This window comes from Pholcus phalangioides, unplaced genomic scaffold (genome assembly GCF_987345545.1).
Source record: "Pholcus phalangioides strain wild (caught in Gottingen) unplaced genomic scaffold, Ppha-v1.0 ptg000016l_1, whole genome shotgun sequence".
Classification (NCBI taxonomy): domain Eukaryota; kingdom Metazoa; phylum Arthropoda; class Arachnida; order Araneae; family Pholcidae; genus Pholcus; species Pholcus phalangioides.
The window spans coordinates 12,266,904-12,286,671 of NW_028301609.1; the positions used below are offsets into that span (position 1 = coordinate 12,266,904).

A 19,768-nucleotide genomic window follows, 5' to 3' on the forward strand; every position below is an offset into this window, starting at 1 on the left:
GTTCTCTTTTGACAATAAACTCCTGAGATGTCACCAGATTCTCTTGGAAGAACAAAAACTAGTGAGTTTCTTAAAATGTATTGAAGGTGATTTCAGAGAGAGAAATTTGAAATTACAGTAAAACTTCTCTTTTGTGGTTACTAGCAGGAACTCGTAATCGGGGGTTTGAAATTCATGCTTTTATTATATAAAAGGGGAAAATATTATTTCGCTGTAAAAGAGGGGTGTCTGTTAAGAGGGGTTTTACTGTATATCCTTGTGGCAATTTCAAAATGTCTTAATATATAAAATATTGTTATAGAGGAATTTATCGTAGAAAAGGATATTGTTGTATCAAGAACATTTTAGCATTAAACAGGATTCCATACAGCATTTTGAAAAAAAGTTGTAGATTTTATATTAAGTATTGTTATAGCGAGGTTTCACTGTATACTCATTACTCATTAGAATAGCCTAAAGTAAATACATATACATACAAACCTCTTTCACATAAAAAGGGGAAGAAATCATCACAGGAATGTGTAATGACTTTCTTATTGACAAGCACAGCGCATTCTCTGAGGTCCACATTGATAGACTGGATCCAAACTCTATCTGAATAACGATGGTAGGAATACTGTTGAGATCCAATAAATGCCATCAGCTCTTCGTGCATTGTCTTTACATATGGAAGTGAAGCGTTATCCAGCTGAAGCAAAAAGAAAAACAATTCATTAAACTCTAGTGCAGTAAAACCTACCCGAAAGATGTGCTTGTTATAAAATGGAACAGAATTAAGGGGTATATTTGTTGTGATTAGTACTTTTTTTGACAGTAGGGCAATCCCCCCCCCTTTAACATGAGCACTGTCTAATAAGCAAATGGAGGTCATATTTAGTCAGTTTTTTTTTCCAGTAAAAAAAAAAAAATTTGTGGCATGTGATTTCATGCTTAATCAAAAGGAATTTTGATTAAGCATGAAATTTTCATTTTCAGGTGGGAGTAAGTTGATCATGTTAAAAACCTGTTTGCTATACATATCTCTCCTATAAGTCATAGGAGAATCTGGCAATAGATTTAACTCTTTGCAGTAATATGCCAAGATGGAATTAATATTTGAAAAAAGTGTTACTTCATAGGCTCTCATGATTATGGGAAAGTCCCTAGAAATTCAGCTTCTCAGCAAAATTCATGAGCTATTCAAAATGCAAAAGCCAGTATCCAGGAGCGTTCCTGTAATCACGTAATTGCAGGGGGTGAAGTGTCAACTATAAAGTACCGAAAAAACCTCTGGACCAAAGAGAGTTAAAATAAAAAATTATCTTAGAGGCAAATGAAAAATTCAGGTGCTATGCAGATGACATAAGATTCGCGTGAGGCGGGGGAAACCCAATTTCATGATATTATAAAGTAAAAAAGTAAAATCGAGGGAAAAAGTGATTAAATAAACTGAAACTTAGTGGAAATAAAAAGAATTTTCAAAATTCTGTAGCACATTTATTTTTATGGCAATAGGGCCTATCAGACTACTTCACCATACACCAACTCTGGCCATATCGCTGTATTGCAATTTACTGCCATTAATGAGATGGGTTGGAAATGAAGGCACTGTCTATCTGTGGTCACCTCAAGCTCGTTAGAGAAAATATCTTTTCTATATCCAGGTTTGAACCTGGGTCCCCAACAACAACCTTCACGGTGGAAGACGAACATCTTACCACCACACCACTTGGGTGAGCCAATCAAAGTAGGACCTACAGTTTAAAAGTTGCTTCTAAACAGCTACCTAAAACGTATGATTTCACCCAGACCTGTCAAACCATGGTCATTAGCCATTCTGTTAATAGACAGTCATATTGTGCAGAACAGGAGCAATAAAACATTCAAAAGTCCCAAAATTAGAAAAACTTGACATATACCTCACAGAAGTGTTTGGCTTCAGCAAATGTCATCATTCCGCCAACATAAAGGAAGCACGTATCACCAATTTTTGTCCAACCACCAGCACATTTGCCTGTTATGGGGGGGGGGAGAGGAAAAAAGTATGCAATTATATTATTTATAAAATAACAGAATTTTGAATGAAATATCCCACACAGAAGTGAAAAATTAGTTTGTGGGATGTGACCTGATTGACCTCAAGATCCAAAAGCACAGTAATTTCCTGTAAATGAACTGATGGAAGGTAAAATAAGAAGCACCCAGAAAAATGACAGGAGAAAAAAATGTTTTCGTAGAAATGCTGCAGCAAAGTTTAATTTTCGTTCAAGAATGAAAAAAAAACCAGGTAAAATGTGAATAATACTAAATATTCTCAGCATTTTTCACGTTTACCTTCCGTTTCTTTTGAAATTTATAATTCAGTAGAACCTTGATAACTTCACACGCAGATAACTCAACATTTATTATTCCTGTGGTTATCCCTGTATTATAAATTCAATGGAGAGAAATCTCTCTAACTTCACACAAAATCACTGAACTACACTTAAGGCAACTACAATTTGTACTATTATCACCAGGGCTTAACGAATCAAAAAATAATTTAAGCAAGAGCCAAATTTCTTAGGGGGCCAAGCATAATTTTTCTCCAGGAAAATGGTAATTCCCCCCCCCCCCCCAGCTTGTCAAGAACTTGGCAACCTCTTTTCCTATTGGTAGATATGCTATCACAATTAAAAAAAAATTTGTTCTCAGACTGCAGTGTAGTAATCAACAACATAAAATTTTAGGTGCCAACTTTCTAGTCTTCATGGCAATCTGGGATTTGTCAACCCCTGTATTCACAACTTTTATTCAATGACATATTTATCGCAAATTAAAATAAGACAACAAAATTGTGAATATTTCTCGGGAACATTGGCGTCATTTCCTGACATTGTTCAAGATGATGTGTATGTCAACATTTTCACTGTGTTCTATCCCATATTGCACTTGGAAATGAGTAATTTTTTTGTTGCCTCAGAAGAGACAGGCCAACAACTTTATAATTAGGCATTTGAAGACAGGGGTGTCCGTATAAAAAGTTGGTTTTTATATTTTAATAACTATACAACTCCCTTGCAATATGAATGACATATCTGAGTTCTATACAATATTTGGATACTTTTTCTAATTGGAAGTATGCCTCTAAGATCAATGGTTCACCAGTAAAACGTGGCCTAGTAACTTTCCTTACTACCCTGTATACAAGGTGATTCAGAAAAGATGGAGAAAACTTTAAAAGGTGATAGTACACACCAATACAAACATTGAAGGACTGGACACACCCCGCTTCCCATCTGAAAGAGATATCGATGCATACCAATACAAACAATTGTCATCAACGAATGCAGGGTCAAAATGAAATGGCCGCTCCACAAATGTTAAAACAGCATTCCTGTTGAAATTTATTGGGAGAAAAAGAACACCATGCATGCGAATATAACTTGGGGAAATACGCTAAGTATTTTCATACTGAAATGCATGTCTGCTTTTTCAGTATAACTAAAGTGCATCATTATTCCGTATGTTACAACTTTTAGAATGGTTGCATGCTGGAATAACTTTACAGGGCTGTCATCCGCGCCTTTTATTCACTGTGATGCAGATATGTATGTGGTTTTTCTTTCTTCCCCAGGTTACATTTTCATGCATGGTGTCCCTTTTCTCTCGATAAATTTCAACACACAGGAATGCAGTTTAACGTTTGCAGAGCGGCCGTTTTGAAATGGCATAAATTTAATTTTTTTTAAATCACCTGTTTTTAAGGAAGAATACATTTTTTTTTAAATTTTAATGTTGTTTCTACAAGGACATGGGAAAATCCAGAAAACATGGATTGATGCAAGAAAATTTTTTTCCATGAATTTTACTTAAATTGATATCTCTAAATTAAAGGATCAGAACAGGAAATAACAGAAAAAAATTAGAAAATCAACTCAAATCTTAATTCAGCCAGTAAAAGGTTAAAAATTAAGAGGGTGAGATTAGATGAAATCTCAATAACTTGAAATTTGCATAAGTTGGCATACCAATCTATACTTTTGAGGTGTCTAGTTACGAAGCTTCTCCAGAATTACTGATTAAACATTAGACATCACCCTGGATCGAAAGTTTTAATAAAAATTCATTAGAATCCTTTGAAGTTAGAATGCTGGGGGAAAAAAAGAGTTAGTATATAGCCTCAACAACCAAAAATTAAATTTTATAGGAAAAGAACTTTTTTAAACTATATGAGGCCTAAGCCCTCTCTCTTAAAAGCATCATGGGCCCGGGCCAAATTATTTTTCTGAGACTCTACCTGGAAAATTTACATGCTTACGTTAGAAAATTACAATCGGTTCTCATTAATGTGAGGCCCCTTCTCTCCTCTTGAAGTGCCTTGTTGGGCCCATGCATTAATATGGCACTGCACTGTATGAGACGTGGCTTTATTATAAGGAATTACAGTGCCTAATTTGTCTAGTATGTTTGTATAGATATATTTTTAGTAAAGTCCTGACAAAACCATTATGGCAGAAATTTTTAGCGATTTACGTCGAGATTCAATTCATTTATCAAATTTGAAGCCTGCTAAAACCATCATCTAGGGAGCAGTTTGTGTAAAATACTCACCACTTAGTACAGATGTGTTGTCATACAGATATGGTTGGAACCGTACTTCTAGAAGGTAATCAAAATCAGAATATTCTTTGATGCGACTGGCAATTGATGTGGTGCCATTGAAGCCCCACCAGTTGTTGGTTGCAAATACTGGAGCTTCTCTAACTTTCATTCTGAAATTTAAAAAACATTTTTTCTTTAAAAAAAAGAACATTACTTTTCAGAACGAGCACAGCTAAATTTTCCAATTTTGAAAATAATATTCAAGAGGCTTGGGGGAGCTTATGGCTATTGTTGCAAGAACAATTGAACAATACATAGCCAAAGAAAACCAATTACTGCTCTTGCACATCATTGAGGTATCAATGAATCTACCACTCAGATTTTTTATTTCGAAGAAAACAAGTTTTTAAAATTCAAGCCCAATAATTAAGACATCATCTTATTACTTTCAATTCAAATTACAGCAAAGCATATACGGTTGCATAGGTAACAGGGCATTTTACTGGTGAACCATGTTGGTCCTAGAAGCAAAATTCTAATTACAAAAAGTGTCCAAATAATGTGTAGTACTCAGATATGTCATTCATATTTCAAAGGATTGTACAGTTATTAAAATAAAAAATTATCTTTTTATGCAGTCCCCGTGTGCCCCAAAACTCAATAAAAAGGAGGTATAAGAAAATTAAATTTTTTATTTTAATAATTACACAGCCCCTTGCAACATGAATGACACATCTGAGTACTACACGTTATTTGGATACGTTTTCTAATTGGAAGTATGCCTCTAGGATTAACGGTTCACCAGTAAAATGTCAGACGCCCAGTTACCCATGCACCCTGTATAATTCCTTCAATTAACCATTTTGTTCTCCAATAAAGAAATTATCAGAGGACATTATTTACAGCAAAAGGGGACCAGAAAAAAATGTATCATTATAACAAATTTATCGTTATAGATGGAATATATTAACACTATCAAAAGTTCACTGGGACCAGAGATTAATATACACTCGGTCTCAGTATTCGCAGATTTCCTATTCGCAGTTTTCGTACTTGAAGGTTTTCCCCTGTTGTGGGAAAACACTATTCCTACAGTGTTTTTTCTGATATTAGAACAAAATATGTATTGCACGTATTAACGCGATGGCTCTTTCAGCTTTTCTAGTGCTTCTGGAAATCATTCTGAAAGAGAGAATAAAGGATGTTTAGAGGTGTCGCGAATTCGATACCCTGTTTGTGTCCTTGTCAGAAAACTTTCCTGACACAGGGGTACAAAAGAAACGGTGACATGACCACAGAAAAAATTGCTACCGCAGGGAGTCCCCTATCGAGGGGTTAACGCACCAACCTCTTGATGAGTATAAAAAAACAGCCTGCCGTTCAGAATCGGCAATAAATTATAGGTCCCGGTCTAATTAGCCCTCGTGTGCAGAAAATGACCGTGGTGTGACAAAAATGATCAAATGACAAAATAAAGTGAAACTTTGTGAATACAACTGAACAATATGTAGCAAAACAAAATCAATACTGCTCTTGCGCATTATTGAGGTATCAATGAATCTAACACTCAGATTTTTTACATCAGGATGTCTCCTTACATGTCTTATAATGTATCAATCCAGCCACTTGGTCAGGATTTGGTGATGCAAGTATTTAAGATTCACACACACACACACACACACTATGCACTTTGCTCATATATGATAATTGTGCAGACAATCAAAAAGTATTAAACATCTCAAATTACAAATGAATTACACCATTGTTAATGTCATTCATGCACTGCTGTACCCATGGAAGCTCTATAAAGATTTAAACACTCAATTCGTGCTGGGGGAAAAAAACTACAATTTGTGGCAGAGGACATATAATAACATATAGTCATGTTCTATTGATGAAAAATGAATCAATGATATGAACATAGAAGACATCCAAGAATCGATTAAATAGCAATGGAGATACTTCGACACAGGCAGAATTAATCGAAATGACTGCTTTTTAAACAGAAGCAAATTTTTTCCAAGACGATCAAGATAAAGATGTGGGCAACAAGTTCAGCATGAGCGACATAGATGAGCTTTGCAAGTTAAAACGTCAATGGATTATTAACATGATGTGAATATAACACATGTACCAATTCTCTACATAGAAAACTTGGCAGATGAAGCCTTGTCAATATACTCCAACATATTTAATTAAATAAAGAAGAAATAGCAATAAAACATCACAGTGTGCTTTCAGAAATCATATTACAGAGAATCCCCGCCCCCAATGCTCCTTTATATCTCAGGTGCACCCTGCTCTCTTCTAGAAAACAAGATTTTATGGTTTGATTTATTCTAAGATTTCTGTATTCGTGGGGACTCCCGGAATGCAATGCCAGCAAATACTGAGGGCTGACTGTAGTATATAGGTAATTAACATTATGACATATTTTCACCGTATTTCGATGATAATCAATATCCTATTCTTAATCATCTTAAAACACATCCATGCTTTGATTAGAGATGTATCATTTTTTGCCCCCCCCCCGTTTCACAGTCATTTTAACATTAAGACAATAATATAATTCCACATAATCAAATTCACATCAACTATATATATATACTGGAACATACTCAGATCTGTTTGCAGCCGTCATTTCAAAGTCATTGTCAGGGTTCACTAAGTAGTTGAAGTAGAAACGTTGTCCCGCTTGGCCTGCCAGGATAGTGCTTCTATTCCAAGGGTCGGTTGCTGAATTCAACCAAAACCAGTTATTATTGCAGGTCTGGTCAGACATCGATCTGCGATCAAATCCCTCAACAACCAGAGTATGCTTCCCTGTGTTGTTATAAGCCAAGTTCTCTGTGAAATTCGAAACAACCTGAAAAGATTAAGATATTTTTCTTTCTTTCGAGAAATAGAAAATACAAGCAATTTTGTCTGTACACATGAGAATACCTATAAAATTATACCAAAGAAAGAACAACACGGAACAACATACATATTTACAGTAATTATAAAAAAATACCTGAAAAGAAGACTAACCTTTGAAAGCATTATTGTATCTTTGTATTCTGCATAATTTCTGGCAAAGTAGTTGCGGTAGATAGCAACTTTTTGGAGAGCTCCAGATTTCCTACCTCGCAAACTAAGAACCTCCCTGTTATGGTTTTCTGTGAAAAGGTTGTTCACAATTTCACCCTTGAGAGATGCAACAGATGTGTGTGAATCGACATGGACGTTGAGACCACCCTGGTTGTTCATGAGCAAATTGTTGTGGAAATACAGATAAAGAGCGTTCTGTATATCCAAAAAGACACCACTATCACTGATAGTGAAATTCCCAAGCAGCTTTCGTCCATTGTCGGTAATGCGATTGTATCTCAGCGTGATTGCAGGACATATCTCACCAGCACTCCTGTAGGCCACACCTTCTTTTGTGTTGTGCTCAATCACAGAATAAGACACATTGTGTTTAGTTGTACGATCTGAAATTATATGACAGCAATATATATAATAACTGGGGGAAATAGAGATGATCTAATGCATATTTATACACTAGACAATAAAAAAAAAATTGTTTCACATTATTCACACTCCAAACACAAGGTATTTCTAGGTTGGCAATACCACCTACGGGGCACCAGAATGATAAGAAGAGACGTATGTAGATGCCAATGATATATTATAGGTAGCTACAGTCGAATCCTGTTTTAACGAATACTGTTATAGCAAAATCTTGTTTTAATGAACACTTTTGTAATCCCCCAAATAAGTTTACATAGGAACAATGCTAGGTTAGCTGGAATTCCTTTATAAGGAAATTTTGTTTTAACGAAGTGATTATAACAGGATGGCGTTCATTATAACAGGATTTGACTGTATTATATGATTCACTTACAGGGTTTGACAAATGTTAGCCATCATGGCAATTGAAAAAATGGCTATTGCAGAACTGCTAAATTTTGAGAATAAGAATTTTCATACGGGTCTTAATTCCATACAAAAACACCTTTGTAAGGACTTTTCTCCTTGTAAAAAAGTAACATCGTGAATGCCATTGTCAATTATTGCCATAAAGTAAGGTTTTTTTTTACATGTCAATTGCTACACACTGAAATCAGAATCACACCAACAAATAATCATTTTTTGCTAAAAAAAACAGACATGCCAGACACCTATTGTCTCACTGATTCAACTGTGGATATGCAGAACTGACTCTTGACTGTTAGGTGAAAACATTGCTTTGTGATTTGGCTCAATGACAACAATTGACTTAAGGGTCATTCAAGTATTAAATCAGCATTGAGGGGGGGGGGGGGAAAGGGTTTCGGATTTGCTGACTTTTGATAGTGGGGGGGGGGGGGTTGAAGGTTGCTTACGTCATCAACCACCCCTGTTTGAAGATATGAAATATTCAAATATTCTAAGCTGCTGATGAAATTTTGCTGATTGGGGGGGGGGGGGGGGGGGGTCAGTGTTTTGCTGACTTTTGCTGACAAGGGTGGGGGGAAGGGGGTCAAAATGGCTGAAAATTTGCTTACGTAATACTTGAATGCCCCCTTAATGCAAAAAACCGCCATTTTGCAGAGGGGGGGGGGGGAAAGCAGAGGCAATGGCTCTCCCTGGGAAATGTTTTTTTTTTTTTTGGGAACAGTTTTTTCTTCCAAAATGTAGGGATTTTTTTATACACACATCACTTTCAGATAATAATTTTTCCTGAGTCTGGGAGTATAAATTCAGAAGATTCAGCTACGAAATATTTCAAAGTTTATGCCACCATTTCTACCACTACTTAACTGTACATGAACCTCATGCACATTCCTCTATGGCAGCAGTTCTCAACCTTTTTGACTCATGGAGCCCTTTTCAGTGTATAATTTCTATAACGGAGCCCTTTTCACTGTATAATTTCTATGGCGGAGCATATTGCAGTGAGACAGTGCTTCGTCTTTGACTATTTCTAAGCCCCTATAGCTATTGTGTTTCTGATTAATTTTTTTCTTGTGCGATGCTTGTCAGTTGGATATTTCCTGGCTATTCCCCCCCCCTTTTTTGTTCCGTCTACTAAAAAAATTGTATTTTATTGGAATATGTGGTAGGGTGGAGGTGGGAATCTGCCCTCTCCCATTCACCATATACATCTTCAGTGATTTGTTCACTCCTCTTCTCTAGAAGAGCATGTATTCGCTTATGGTAATACTGTACATGAATTTTATAGTAATCATGATGAATTAGAAAATTATCTATGATAATCATCAAAAATTTATATTGCACCTGCATTATAAATGTTCTCAAGTTATCAGCAGTAGTTTACTGTGAATGAAATTACATTTAAATATCCGCGATGTTGAACAAAATCCATGAGTTAAGTTTCTGTTACTCACCTATCACGTGTGAAATGGATGTTGTCACTTCAGCAATGAATCCATTTTCGCCACTGCCACCAATGGTATGAAGGTGAACACTTAAAGTGCTGCCAGATGACAAATAAAACATGGTTGCATTGTCTTCATAACCAGGCTGCCAACTGATCTTACCAAGTTCTGGACTTGTATCATTGAATATGTCACCATCATAAACTGTAATGCTATCAGGATGAGCGGAAAAGCCAGTACCATTGAAGAGATTGAATTGTAACAGTCGCAGACCTACTTGTTTCGAATTATGAGAGGAGCTGAATATCTTCACACAGTCTACTGGTTGATTATCGTATTTGTAATACAGTAACAAGCGATTCTCAATAACCATTTCCTTGTTGATGTCACACATATTCACCAAACCGAATAATGAATAGGGAATATCAACGTTGAGCAGGGGATCATACGATAATGTAAGTTTGTAAGAAGATTCACCGGTAAGTGACAAGAATGATATTCCAACACCGAGATTATCTGCCACATATAGTTCATTGAATGATAAACTACCAGGAGCAGCAATAACTTCTATACCATTTGAAGCACTTTTCGTAACATTAACGAAATCTAGATGCACATCTCTCTGTACCATTTGTATGGCACCAGATTTTTCGCCGTGAAGCATACCAGCTCCTTCTATACTGACATATTCTAATTTCGATGTAGTTGTTGGAGCGAAGCTGATGGTTGGTCTGTTGATGGAATTTGATTCAAAACTTTTTACAGAAAATCGTATTCCTCCCCAGTGCTCAATATTCTCTTTTAAGGCATTTTCACCGCAATATATGTACACAAAATCATCTGTATGCAAACAACGATAATCATCCACGTATCCGTTGAGACGATATTCACATTCAGAAAGGGAATTTTCATTGCCGATGCACTCTAGTGGGTGAGGCCATGAGCGTATTATTCCCATTTCGGTTGGACCAAGATCAAGCCAAGGCCCTCTTTTCATATGCACATTCATGTTACTCATCCCTAACTCACTACATACGACTTGAGCATTCCTTTCTGTGAAACGTTGATCACAGACAGGTACCCACTGTTCTGTTGTGCTGTTGAAGACTTCTAAGAATCCAGCTTTTGGTTTCCCATCACATCTCTTAGATTCGCACAAACGACATGCAGCGTAATCGCTAATGTTCCTTTTCTCTAGAGCCGAGACAGAGTCAAAAGACGAATCATCAATCATTATGTAAGGTCTCATTATTATTGGTTTATCTGGCCTACCATGAGCAACAATGTCACCTAAAGCAAGAATTCCAACACTAGGATAAAATTCTATCACAACGCCTGGATCAATAGTGAGGACAGCATTTGGCATGATGGTGACATCGGAAGATACAATATAAGGTTCTGCTCGTTGTCGAAGTCTAACACTGTAGAAGATGCGACCCTGGAGAGTGTTTTCAATGAAAGATAATTCTTCACTGAAATCTGCATGGAGAATCGGACCATAACGATCAGGTTGTGCTAAGTAAGTAGAGAAGTTAGCTACAGCAAAGCCATTCCAATCATCAAAGTTGAATATACGCTTTTTCATCTTTATTATGTCTGTTGTGCCCCACCAGTTCCTATCAACATTGAGATAGTTGTCTAATGATCCAGTGAGTACCCCAGCAAGAAACTCAAACTGCAGGTTGATGTTTTCAAGCAGGTTGTTCGTAACATTTACTTTCTGGACTCCTCTTACGCTCACTGCATAACTTGATGGTTTATATTCAGATTTTGTCCTGGTGATGGTATCCCTGTTTCTAAGAATAACATTCATAAAGAACTCAGCAGGTATCATGCCAAACTTATTGGCGTGACTTCTTATGTTGAACTCTACAGCAAAAGTGGCAGCATTGTCTGTAATCACATTATCATGCACAAGCATCTCTTTTTCCATACCCGATATTAATATGACACCTCTCTTGCACCTATTCTCTAGAAAGTTGTTGTGGGTCATATTGAGGCGAGCAAAGTGTCCATCAATCGAAAATTCAAAATTTCTATTCCGAGAAAATGTGCAATTGTTCAGAACAAAAGTATGGGTGTAATTCTCTGTGTATTGCCAGACATAAGGAAAGCGGATGTCGACTCCACCATTATGATTATTTTTCAGGATAGTGTTATTTATAGTCCAGTGAAACAAATTGTTAGAGCTACGTATGTCTCGACTATAATGCAACAATCCCCGTGCATTATCCTGTATATCACAGTCAGTAATCGTGTAGTTCACCTATTTGGAAGAAAAAAAAATCAAACATAATATGGAAGTGAATTTTCAATAGATTAAACACTAACTTCATTGTGTAAGTTTTATGCTTCAAAAATATAACAATTAATGAATAGAAGCAAATAATTTCTAAAAAAATTTATGAAAAATTTTGAAGGTTTGTTGCTTTTTATCCATAATTATATGGGCCTCACTAAAACATTTTGCAACACTACATTTTTTTGCTACTAATAAAGGTGTTACAAACAAATTATTTATAGTGTTTCCTTACCTCATAACTTTTGAATAAAAAAGACAAAAAAAAAAAAAAAGATTTCAGAATCGTACAGTGCTACTGAAAAAGTTTTACCTAGCAACACTGTGGTTGTGGTGGCTCTTTCACACATCCATTTTCATTATATGTAGTAGTGTATTTCAGAAGGAGGAAGAGAGATAGACGATGCTCTTAATCCTTGACATTGATCATTTTTGTTGTTCCACTGTCATTTTCTGCACTTGAGGGCTAATTAGACCTATAATTCATTGCTGATTCCAAATGGCAGTGTTTGACATTTTCCCTTTTTTTTTACTCGTCGAGAGGTTGGTGTACTAACCCCTTAGTGTGGGAATCCCTGCAGTAGCAATCCTTTTCTATGGTCATGTTGTCGCTAATTTTGTTGTGCCTCAGCATCAGAAAAGTTTCTGAGAAGGGCGAATCATGTATCAAAATAGCAACACCTCTAAACATTCTTTGCTACTGTAGGCAAGTATCTTATTCATCTGGGTTGCAGTGTGTGTTAAAGACATTGACATTCTAACTAGTTAATCAACTTAATCGAGTTAATCGCAGGACCCCTTAGCCAACAAGGGTTCCCAAATCTTTGAAGGTTTTTATTTATTCTGAATGCTTTCTTCTTATTTCAATATTTTATTTGATTATGATAATTTCGATTTGATGTTTGACTGTTGCAAGACGACAGTTTTCACCAATGCTGAAAAGGGTCCTGAGTCCCCTCAGACTCATCAAGACAATCTTTTTAAATGGGAACCTTTTTAAATTATAAGGCTTGTAAATCTCACTTGGTACATAGATTAAAAGAATTATTTATTTCACTGCCACTAAATGGTGAAAAGGAAAGCATGTTTTGAAAAATGAACCCTATTAATGTAGGTCTTTTGCTAATCAAAACAGACACCATTCCCAATTACTTTAGGAGAAAATTTAAAAATTCCTTTGTTTTTTTAACTGTTAATTTTAATAATGACTACATTATACAGTAAAAACTCTCCAAAGGGTCATCTTTATAGTGGGCTACCTCCATATAAGACTTGTAAATAAATAATTTTTTTAGTCCAAAATTTTTCCCCACACCAGGGGGTTCGGGGAACCTCGCAGATAAGCACTGATTAGAGAAAGGAGCACCACTGGTGAAAAAAGTTTGAGAACCCCCTGCCCTACACATTTTAAAGTATTTATTTTTTAAAAGTATACACACAGCAAAACTTTTTTGATCATCAACTACCTTATGGACAAAGCATCATTATAGAGTGAAGTAAGATCAATACGAAAGCAAGATCATAAATACTCACTTCAGCTAAAGTATTTAATACAGGGTCCCATAGAGGAGTCCACACAAAAATAGCTTCGGCTTTACTATCTGCTATAGATGTATTAGTGATCAAGATTGTTTCATTGCTGTATCTATGGTAGTGATCCCCATGATCACTGATGTCTCGATTATAATGATGACTAGAGAAACCATATTTGCAGCCATGGATTTTTACAGAGTTGATTTTGATCGAGGGGTTTTTTTCTTGAACCTGAGCTTGACCTGTCAGTGGAAAAAAAATATGGAATGAAATTGTGAACAACATAATAATCAGATTTGAGTCATTATATTATTGATTTATTACTGTACAACACCTATATAATGATACTCAAGGGACTGGAGAAACAAACCATAACAAAAGATTTATCATTATATACATATAGAAATGTACAGTAAAAGTCTGATACAATGAGTACGCTTATAGTGAGAATCTTGCTACGATGAGCGATCATCAAATAGCTGATGTTAAAGATACAAAAATATATTCTGTTATAGTTACTATATTTGTTAAAAATTATGAAGCTTTGCTACGGTATAAACAAAATTCACCAGAAAAATATCAGTTTTTCTTCCTTTCCTTGAAAAATTAAACTAAAAGGATGGATAAACTATTCATCAGACATGTTCCTCATAAACATTACTCTGAAGTATTTTTAACAAAGAATAGACTCACAGAAAAAGTCACAAGTTTTACCACTTCTTCATATTTTTAGGCTTTCCCACTATACAAACAGGACATGTGACAATTTGATTCGACTTTTGTCTCCCATAATGACTACTACTACTACTGAATCAGACATGCACCTCATCCATATTCCTTCGCAGAACTTCTAACGAACTGGTACATGTTGGAATGTATGTCTACGTATAGTGAACCTTCCGTGAAGTTTGTTTCCGTGTAATGCTTGTTATTTGTAGTGCTGCCATCTGCAATCAATTTTTTAAACTATAATTTTTTTCTCAAGTCATAGTGAGTGAATCTCCAATGACTAAGAGACTAGGGCTTACTTAACCGTAAGTTGCAGTTTAAAGTCATTTCAAAGAGGCTGAATAAAGTCCTGCTAGGGAAACTTACTAATCAGCAGAAAAATGTTAATGCCTCCACGAAGCTTACAATGAGACATTTAATTGTTTAGTCCGTTGTCTGAAATTTTTTTTTAGAATACCGAATTACATGCAAAATGTCTTGAGAATCTACTACTGAGAGACCAAAAATCAATTCTATGACTGGAGTCCTGTTTATTCACCAATATCAGGGGAAATAATCTAAAAGATGATTATAAAGCAGTAGAAATTTTGGACCTCTTTTTAAACTTTTTCCGTATTAACATAACAAAGAGTGCACTGTGACCAGAGAGTAATGTTGTTATATAGGTGATAATCGATATACACAGTATCGCCACTGTGGTGGTTGAGCGGTCATAGTGATGGACTCGCATCGTGAGGATCTGGTTTTGAACCCCACCGTCACCGCAGTGGTGGTCGACTGAAGTTGGTTTCCTGTGGTTCCCAACTTTGAGGTGCAAATACGAGCTGATCTCCCCATTGCCACAGTCTCGCCACAGAGAGCAACAGGCCTACAATGATGCAATTATTCAATCATTACACTTCACTCATAGTTAGAAAAAACTGGTGGCAGATGGCAGCACACTACACATAACAAGCATTACACAGAAACAAACTTCACACCAGGTTTCACTACACATACATTCCAACATGTACCAATTCATTAGAAGTTCCACAGAGGAATATGGACGAGGTACATGTATGGTTTAGTAGTAGCAGTAGTAGATACACACACACACACACAAGGTATCGTTATATAGGTGATTATCGATATCGATATAGAGGGTATCATTACATTAGGGTTTTACTGTATAATCTAATCACAGATTGGTATCTGTGATTAGATTATACAGTGATAATCCAAATGATCTCATACAGTCCCCCTCATTTTCAATTTTCAGAAAAAACCTCAAAAAACACATGCTACAAAGTTTCAATATTGAAAATTATTTCTGATTTCATCCACGGAATCTCAATCACTCCCTGTTGTGTGTGTATTACTGTCTTTTCACCTCCAGCTGTCCAATTATTCATTAAAATACCCATGCTGTCAACTCTGCTCTGCCAGTCCAATTCATACATAATCATATGTTGATTTATAGTTTTTTTTTAATGATCACTAAAGCACCCCCCTGTGACCGTTGCATTATTGCATTATTTATATATATTTGTACTTTATGTATTATATGTGTTTGTGTAATCACATTCCCCCCCCCCAACCCCCCTTCCTATTTTGATGTTTTTTTCATGATTTTTTTTTTTCAATCTCAAAAATCAGTAAATAGTGACTATTTTACACTGTATGATAATTGAAATGTTATTGAATTAACTTCATTGTAACAACCAGTATGGGACCTTGGTGTCTCCTTGGTGGTTTTTACTAACCTAATGTATTGTTATCATTCATCTAACATATTAATAAAAATTGAAATTGAAGAATTGAAATTAAATGGCTAATCAGGTTTTAGTTTCAGTTGTCAGAGGACCGAAAGTTTTTTAGGTAGAAAGGATGTAATCACTGATTTGCATTTTCATTTGTATTAAAAATGATTTTCTGGAGAATTTATATATTATTGCAATCGATATGCAAAAATTCTCTGAGGAGAAGAAAGTTCTCTTCTTAAAGCAAAATAGAACTTTGGGGCAAGATAACTTGAGAATAAATTAATTATTTAAAGGGTGTGTCTTTAAATTAATTATGTATCAAGAACATCAATAAACAAATACATTACCTCCAACTGATGACACATAGATGATTCCTTTTCCATCAGGATATTGTCCAGAATCATATTCCACAAGTGCCCCATATCCAGGAGTCCGTAAAGGAAAAGAAGTCAAATTTCTGCGGAGGTCCCAACTCAATGTGTTTTCTTCTTTGTTAATCCTCTCATAGATTTTCATAGATTCTGTGGAAGTTCTGCTGAAGGGATTGATCACCATTATGCCCAATCTATGACCAGGACCAGTCACTATTTTGAAATTAGTTCTTCCTATCTTTTTACTGAAGATTATATATCGTCTTTCTCCATTGGCAAGTGATAAAACATTAGTTGAGGAGATCGAATCTGGAAGAGTGACTGAAGTGGATGGTGTTATGTCAACCCAATTTACAAGATCTTTCTGCTCGTTTTTCGAAAAAAATGGGTTATAATGTATGCCGCTACCAGCATTTCCAGCAATGTTGCAGTGGATCACATCAATTCCCTGAGAACGTAGTACTATTCCATGTCTCTGGTTGGAGCGTATAATGCTATGTTGAATAACACGATTTTCTTGTAAAAACATTTCATTCCACATGATGCCAATTCCAGAATCTGTGTTATCCTGTACGATGATATTCTGCAGAAAGTGTCTATTGAAATCGATCTGTAAAGCTGGCTTGAATTGATTAGTACTATGATCGAGAAGACCAGCCCGTTTCACAACCACATTTCTCAAACGACTTTCTTTCGCTGCCATTCCTAATCTCAAACCAGCCCAAGATGGAGCATGACATTTCAGACCTACAGCCATTGAGCAGGAGTTTTCAAAATCTTTCTCCATTTTGCATTCAGTTATGTCAGTGTCTAGTTCAGTGCACTGGAGATTAGAGGCAATAATCCTATGTTCTGGCCCATGGTAGAACTGTGACTGTTCGAGCATCCAGTCTTCCGGATGAAGGACAAGCCCCATCTGATGACATGCCACAGCGGCATCAACTACATCAAAGCCATAGTAACAAATGCTGCCCCACATCCCTCTCAGGAATATTTCGAGTCTCCCTTCATGACCATTGGACAATCTTAATTTGGATGAACTACCATGACTTAACTGCACATCCTCAAGAAGCGTATAGATTACTGGCATGTTTTCTGAGACACCTTCGCTGAACAAAGTTCCTTGAACCATCATACCAACCGACTGATCAAATTTCAGTATAACACCTGCATGTAAGAATAATTTAGCATTAGGTCTCACAAAGATGTCCCTTTTCACCAGATATTCTCCAGGATTCAATTCTTCATAACCTGCAATATCACCTCCGATGCTGGTGCCATTCTTGAATGGAATAATTTTGTCTCTTTCATTCATGTCTGATAAATCAGTTCTAGAATCCAAGTCAGACACACGAAGCAGGAATGGGAGAAATTCTACGCAAGCCAAATTGTAACGATCTTTACAATCGAATATCCTTTCGTAAACCTCCCGTGGAATTCTTTTTCCTAAATAGTTGTATGTGGCATTTATGACAGGGTTGTGGTTAGATACGTGCGAAGCGATCTCATAGTTTGACTTTGGGTTCATGAAAGCATTTCGATAGACATCTGTATTTTCTGAACTCACAACAACAACAGCTGATGCATGAGACCTGGGTTTAAGAGATGGAAATCGTTCTACAGCAGTGTTTTCTGCAAGATAGTTCTTTGTGAATACAATTTTTTGGACAGAACTTTCTGGAAATATGCCAATATTTACAATATAAGCTCCGGTATTGTTCAGAAACTCATTGTACATGATTTCAGCTTCTGCTGGGACATTCATAAGTCTATCGTCATCATCAACAGCCTTGATGCGAACTGCACCCCTTGAAAGTCGTTGAAATGCATTGTGTTTGATGAAAAGCTTCATATTAAGGAGCGGTGAAAAATCTAAAGCTAAGAAACTGCTGTCTGTGAAATTGTTGTGTGTTACAAGAACTTCAACTTCTTTCAGACCAGTATGAGTGTGATAGCATGGATGAAATACAACTGCTGTGTCCATGTTGTTACGGAATGAATTCATACTAATGTTCCAGAATGAATCGGGTTTGCACTGGTTACCAACAAGTAACCCATAAAGACCATTTTGAATGATTTCAGATCTGGTAATGTGAGCGGTATGATTAAAAGAAATACTTGTCGAAGATTCATTCAACCAATGAGCTATTCCTCTTCTGGTATTATTGACAATGAAAGTTCGGTCCACATGCAAGTAGCCTCCAGCAGTAGTGATATTAATTCCATCACCATTGTTCATGCTGATATTGCTGTTGTTGACAAGCACATCACCGCTTCCACCTGAGACATACAGACCAGCAATATAATCATTTGCTATAATCAAGGATCGATTGACCAGAACACCAGATCGTTGATTCTGTACCAAAAGACCATACCCACTGTTGCCTGCAATAGTACAGTCTGTAATATTGAGATCATAAGCACGGCCTGAAAAGACAAAATAAAATACAGATGCATTAAACTCCTGCTTACTGACATGATGCTGATCATTAACATAATGATTATTCACAAAACATGCTGTTGAAAGCATTGGAAACTTGCTGAAAAACAATAATAAACAATCTATTGGTTGAATTTGTATGTGAACACAAAAAAATGCTCCAGCTAAGTTATAAAATTACTAATAAAGTCAAATCTTGTTTGTCTTTTATTTGATGTTAATAACTCCTCTCAACACAATAATATCCTTGACGAAAATAAATTTGCCCATAGCAATATTTCTTTGAAAGGTGTTGAAATTGCTATGACAATATTTTTTTCATGACATGCTCAGTCATGGTCAATGTATGTTGAAGCAACTCGCAAGTTTTGTTCAAATTTCTTACTGTCTTACTGATTTGATTTTTTTTTAAATTTTGATTAACTAACTAATTATAATTTTGTGCAGCCAATAAGTGCTCAAAAGTGTATTTTTGGGAAGTACCAACAATGAATTTCAAAGAGATTTCAGCAAAATCTAGAATTTGGTGGATATGCTATGAATTTTATAAGGCAAAACATGATTTCTGTAGTCTGGGTACATGCCAAGTTGGCAACGTTTTTTATATTTTTAATTGCCAATGTGTATGATGCTTGACTATTTATAGTAGCTGTATCAGATTAGCTCCACGTGGCATATGTCAAACTCTGGCATCACTCAAAATAATTGCAAGTGTTTTTAATTTTGAA

At 35.9% G+C, this 19,768-nt stretch overlaps 1 protein-coding gene across 1 annotated transcript in view; it reads right to left on the reverse strand.

The window, feature by feature from the left end:
- bark (C-type lectin domain-containing protein bark beetle) overlaps positions 1-19,768 on the reverse strand; it is an 85,850-nt gene that overhangs the window by 3,931 nt on the left and 62,151 nt on the right. The window contains exons 7-14 of the mRNA XM_089245617.1: positions 16,577-19,027; positions 13,759-14,000; positions 9,936-12,192; positions 7,594-8,036; positions 7,182-7,429; positions 4,573-4,733; positions 1,899-1,993; positions 481-688 (exon numbers count right to left, since the gene is read on the reverse strand). Coding sequence (XP_089101743.1) covers positions 481-688; positions 1,899-1,993; positions 4,573-4,733; positions 7,182-7,429; positions 7,594-8,036; positions 9,936-12,192; positions 13,759-14,000; positions 16,577-19,027 — 6,105 coding nt within the window. The remainder of the gene's footprint in view (positions 1-480; positions 689-1,898; positions 1,994-4,572; positions 4,734-7,181; positions 7,430-7,593; positions 8,037-9,935; positions 12,193-13,758; positions 14,001-16,576; positions 19,028-19,768) is intronic.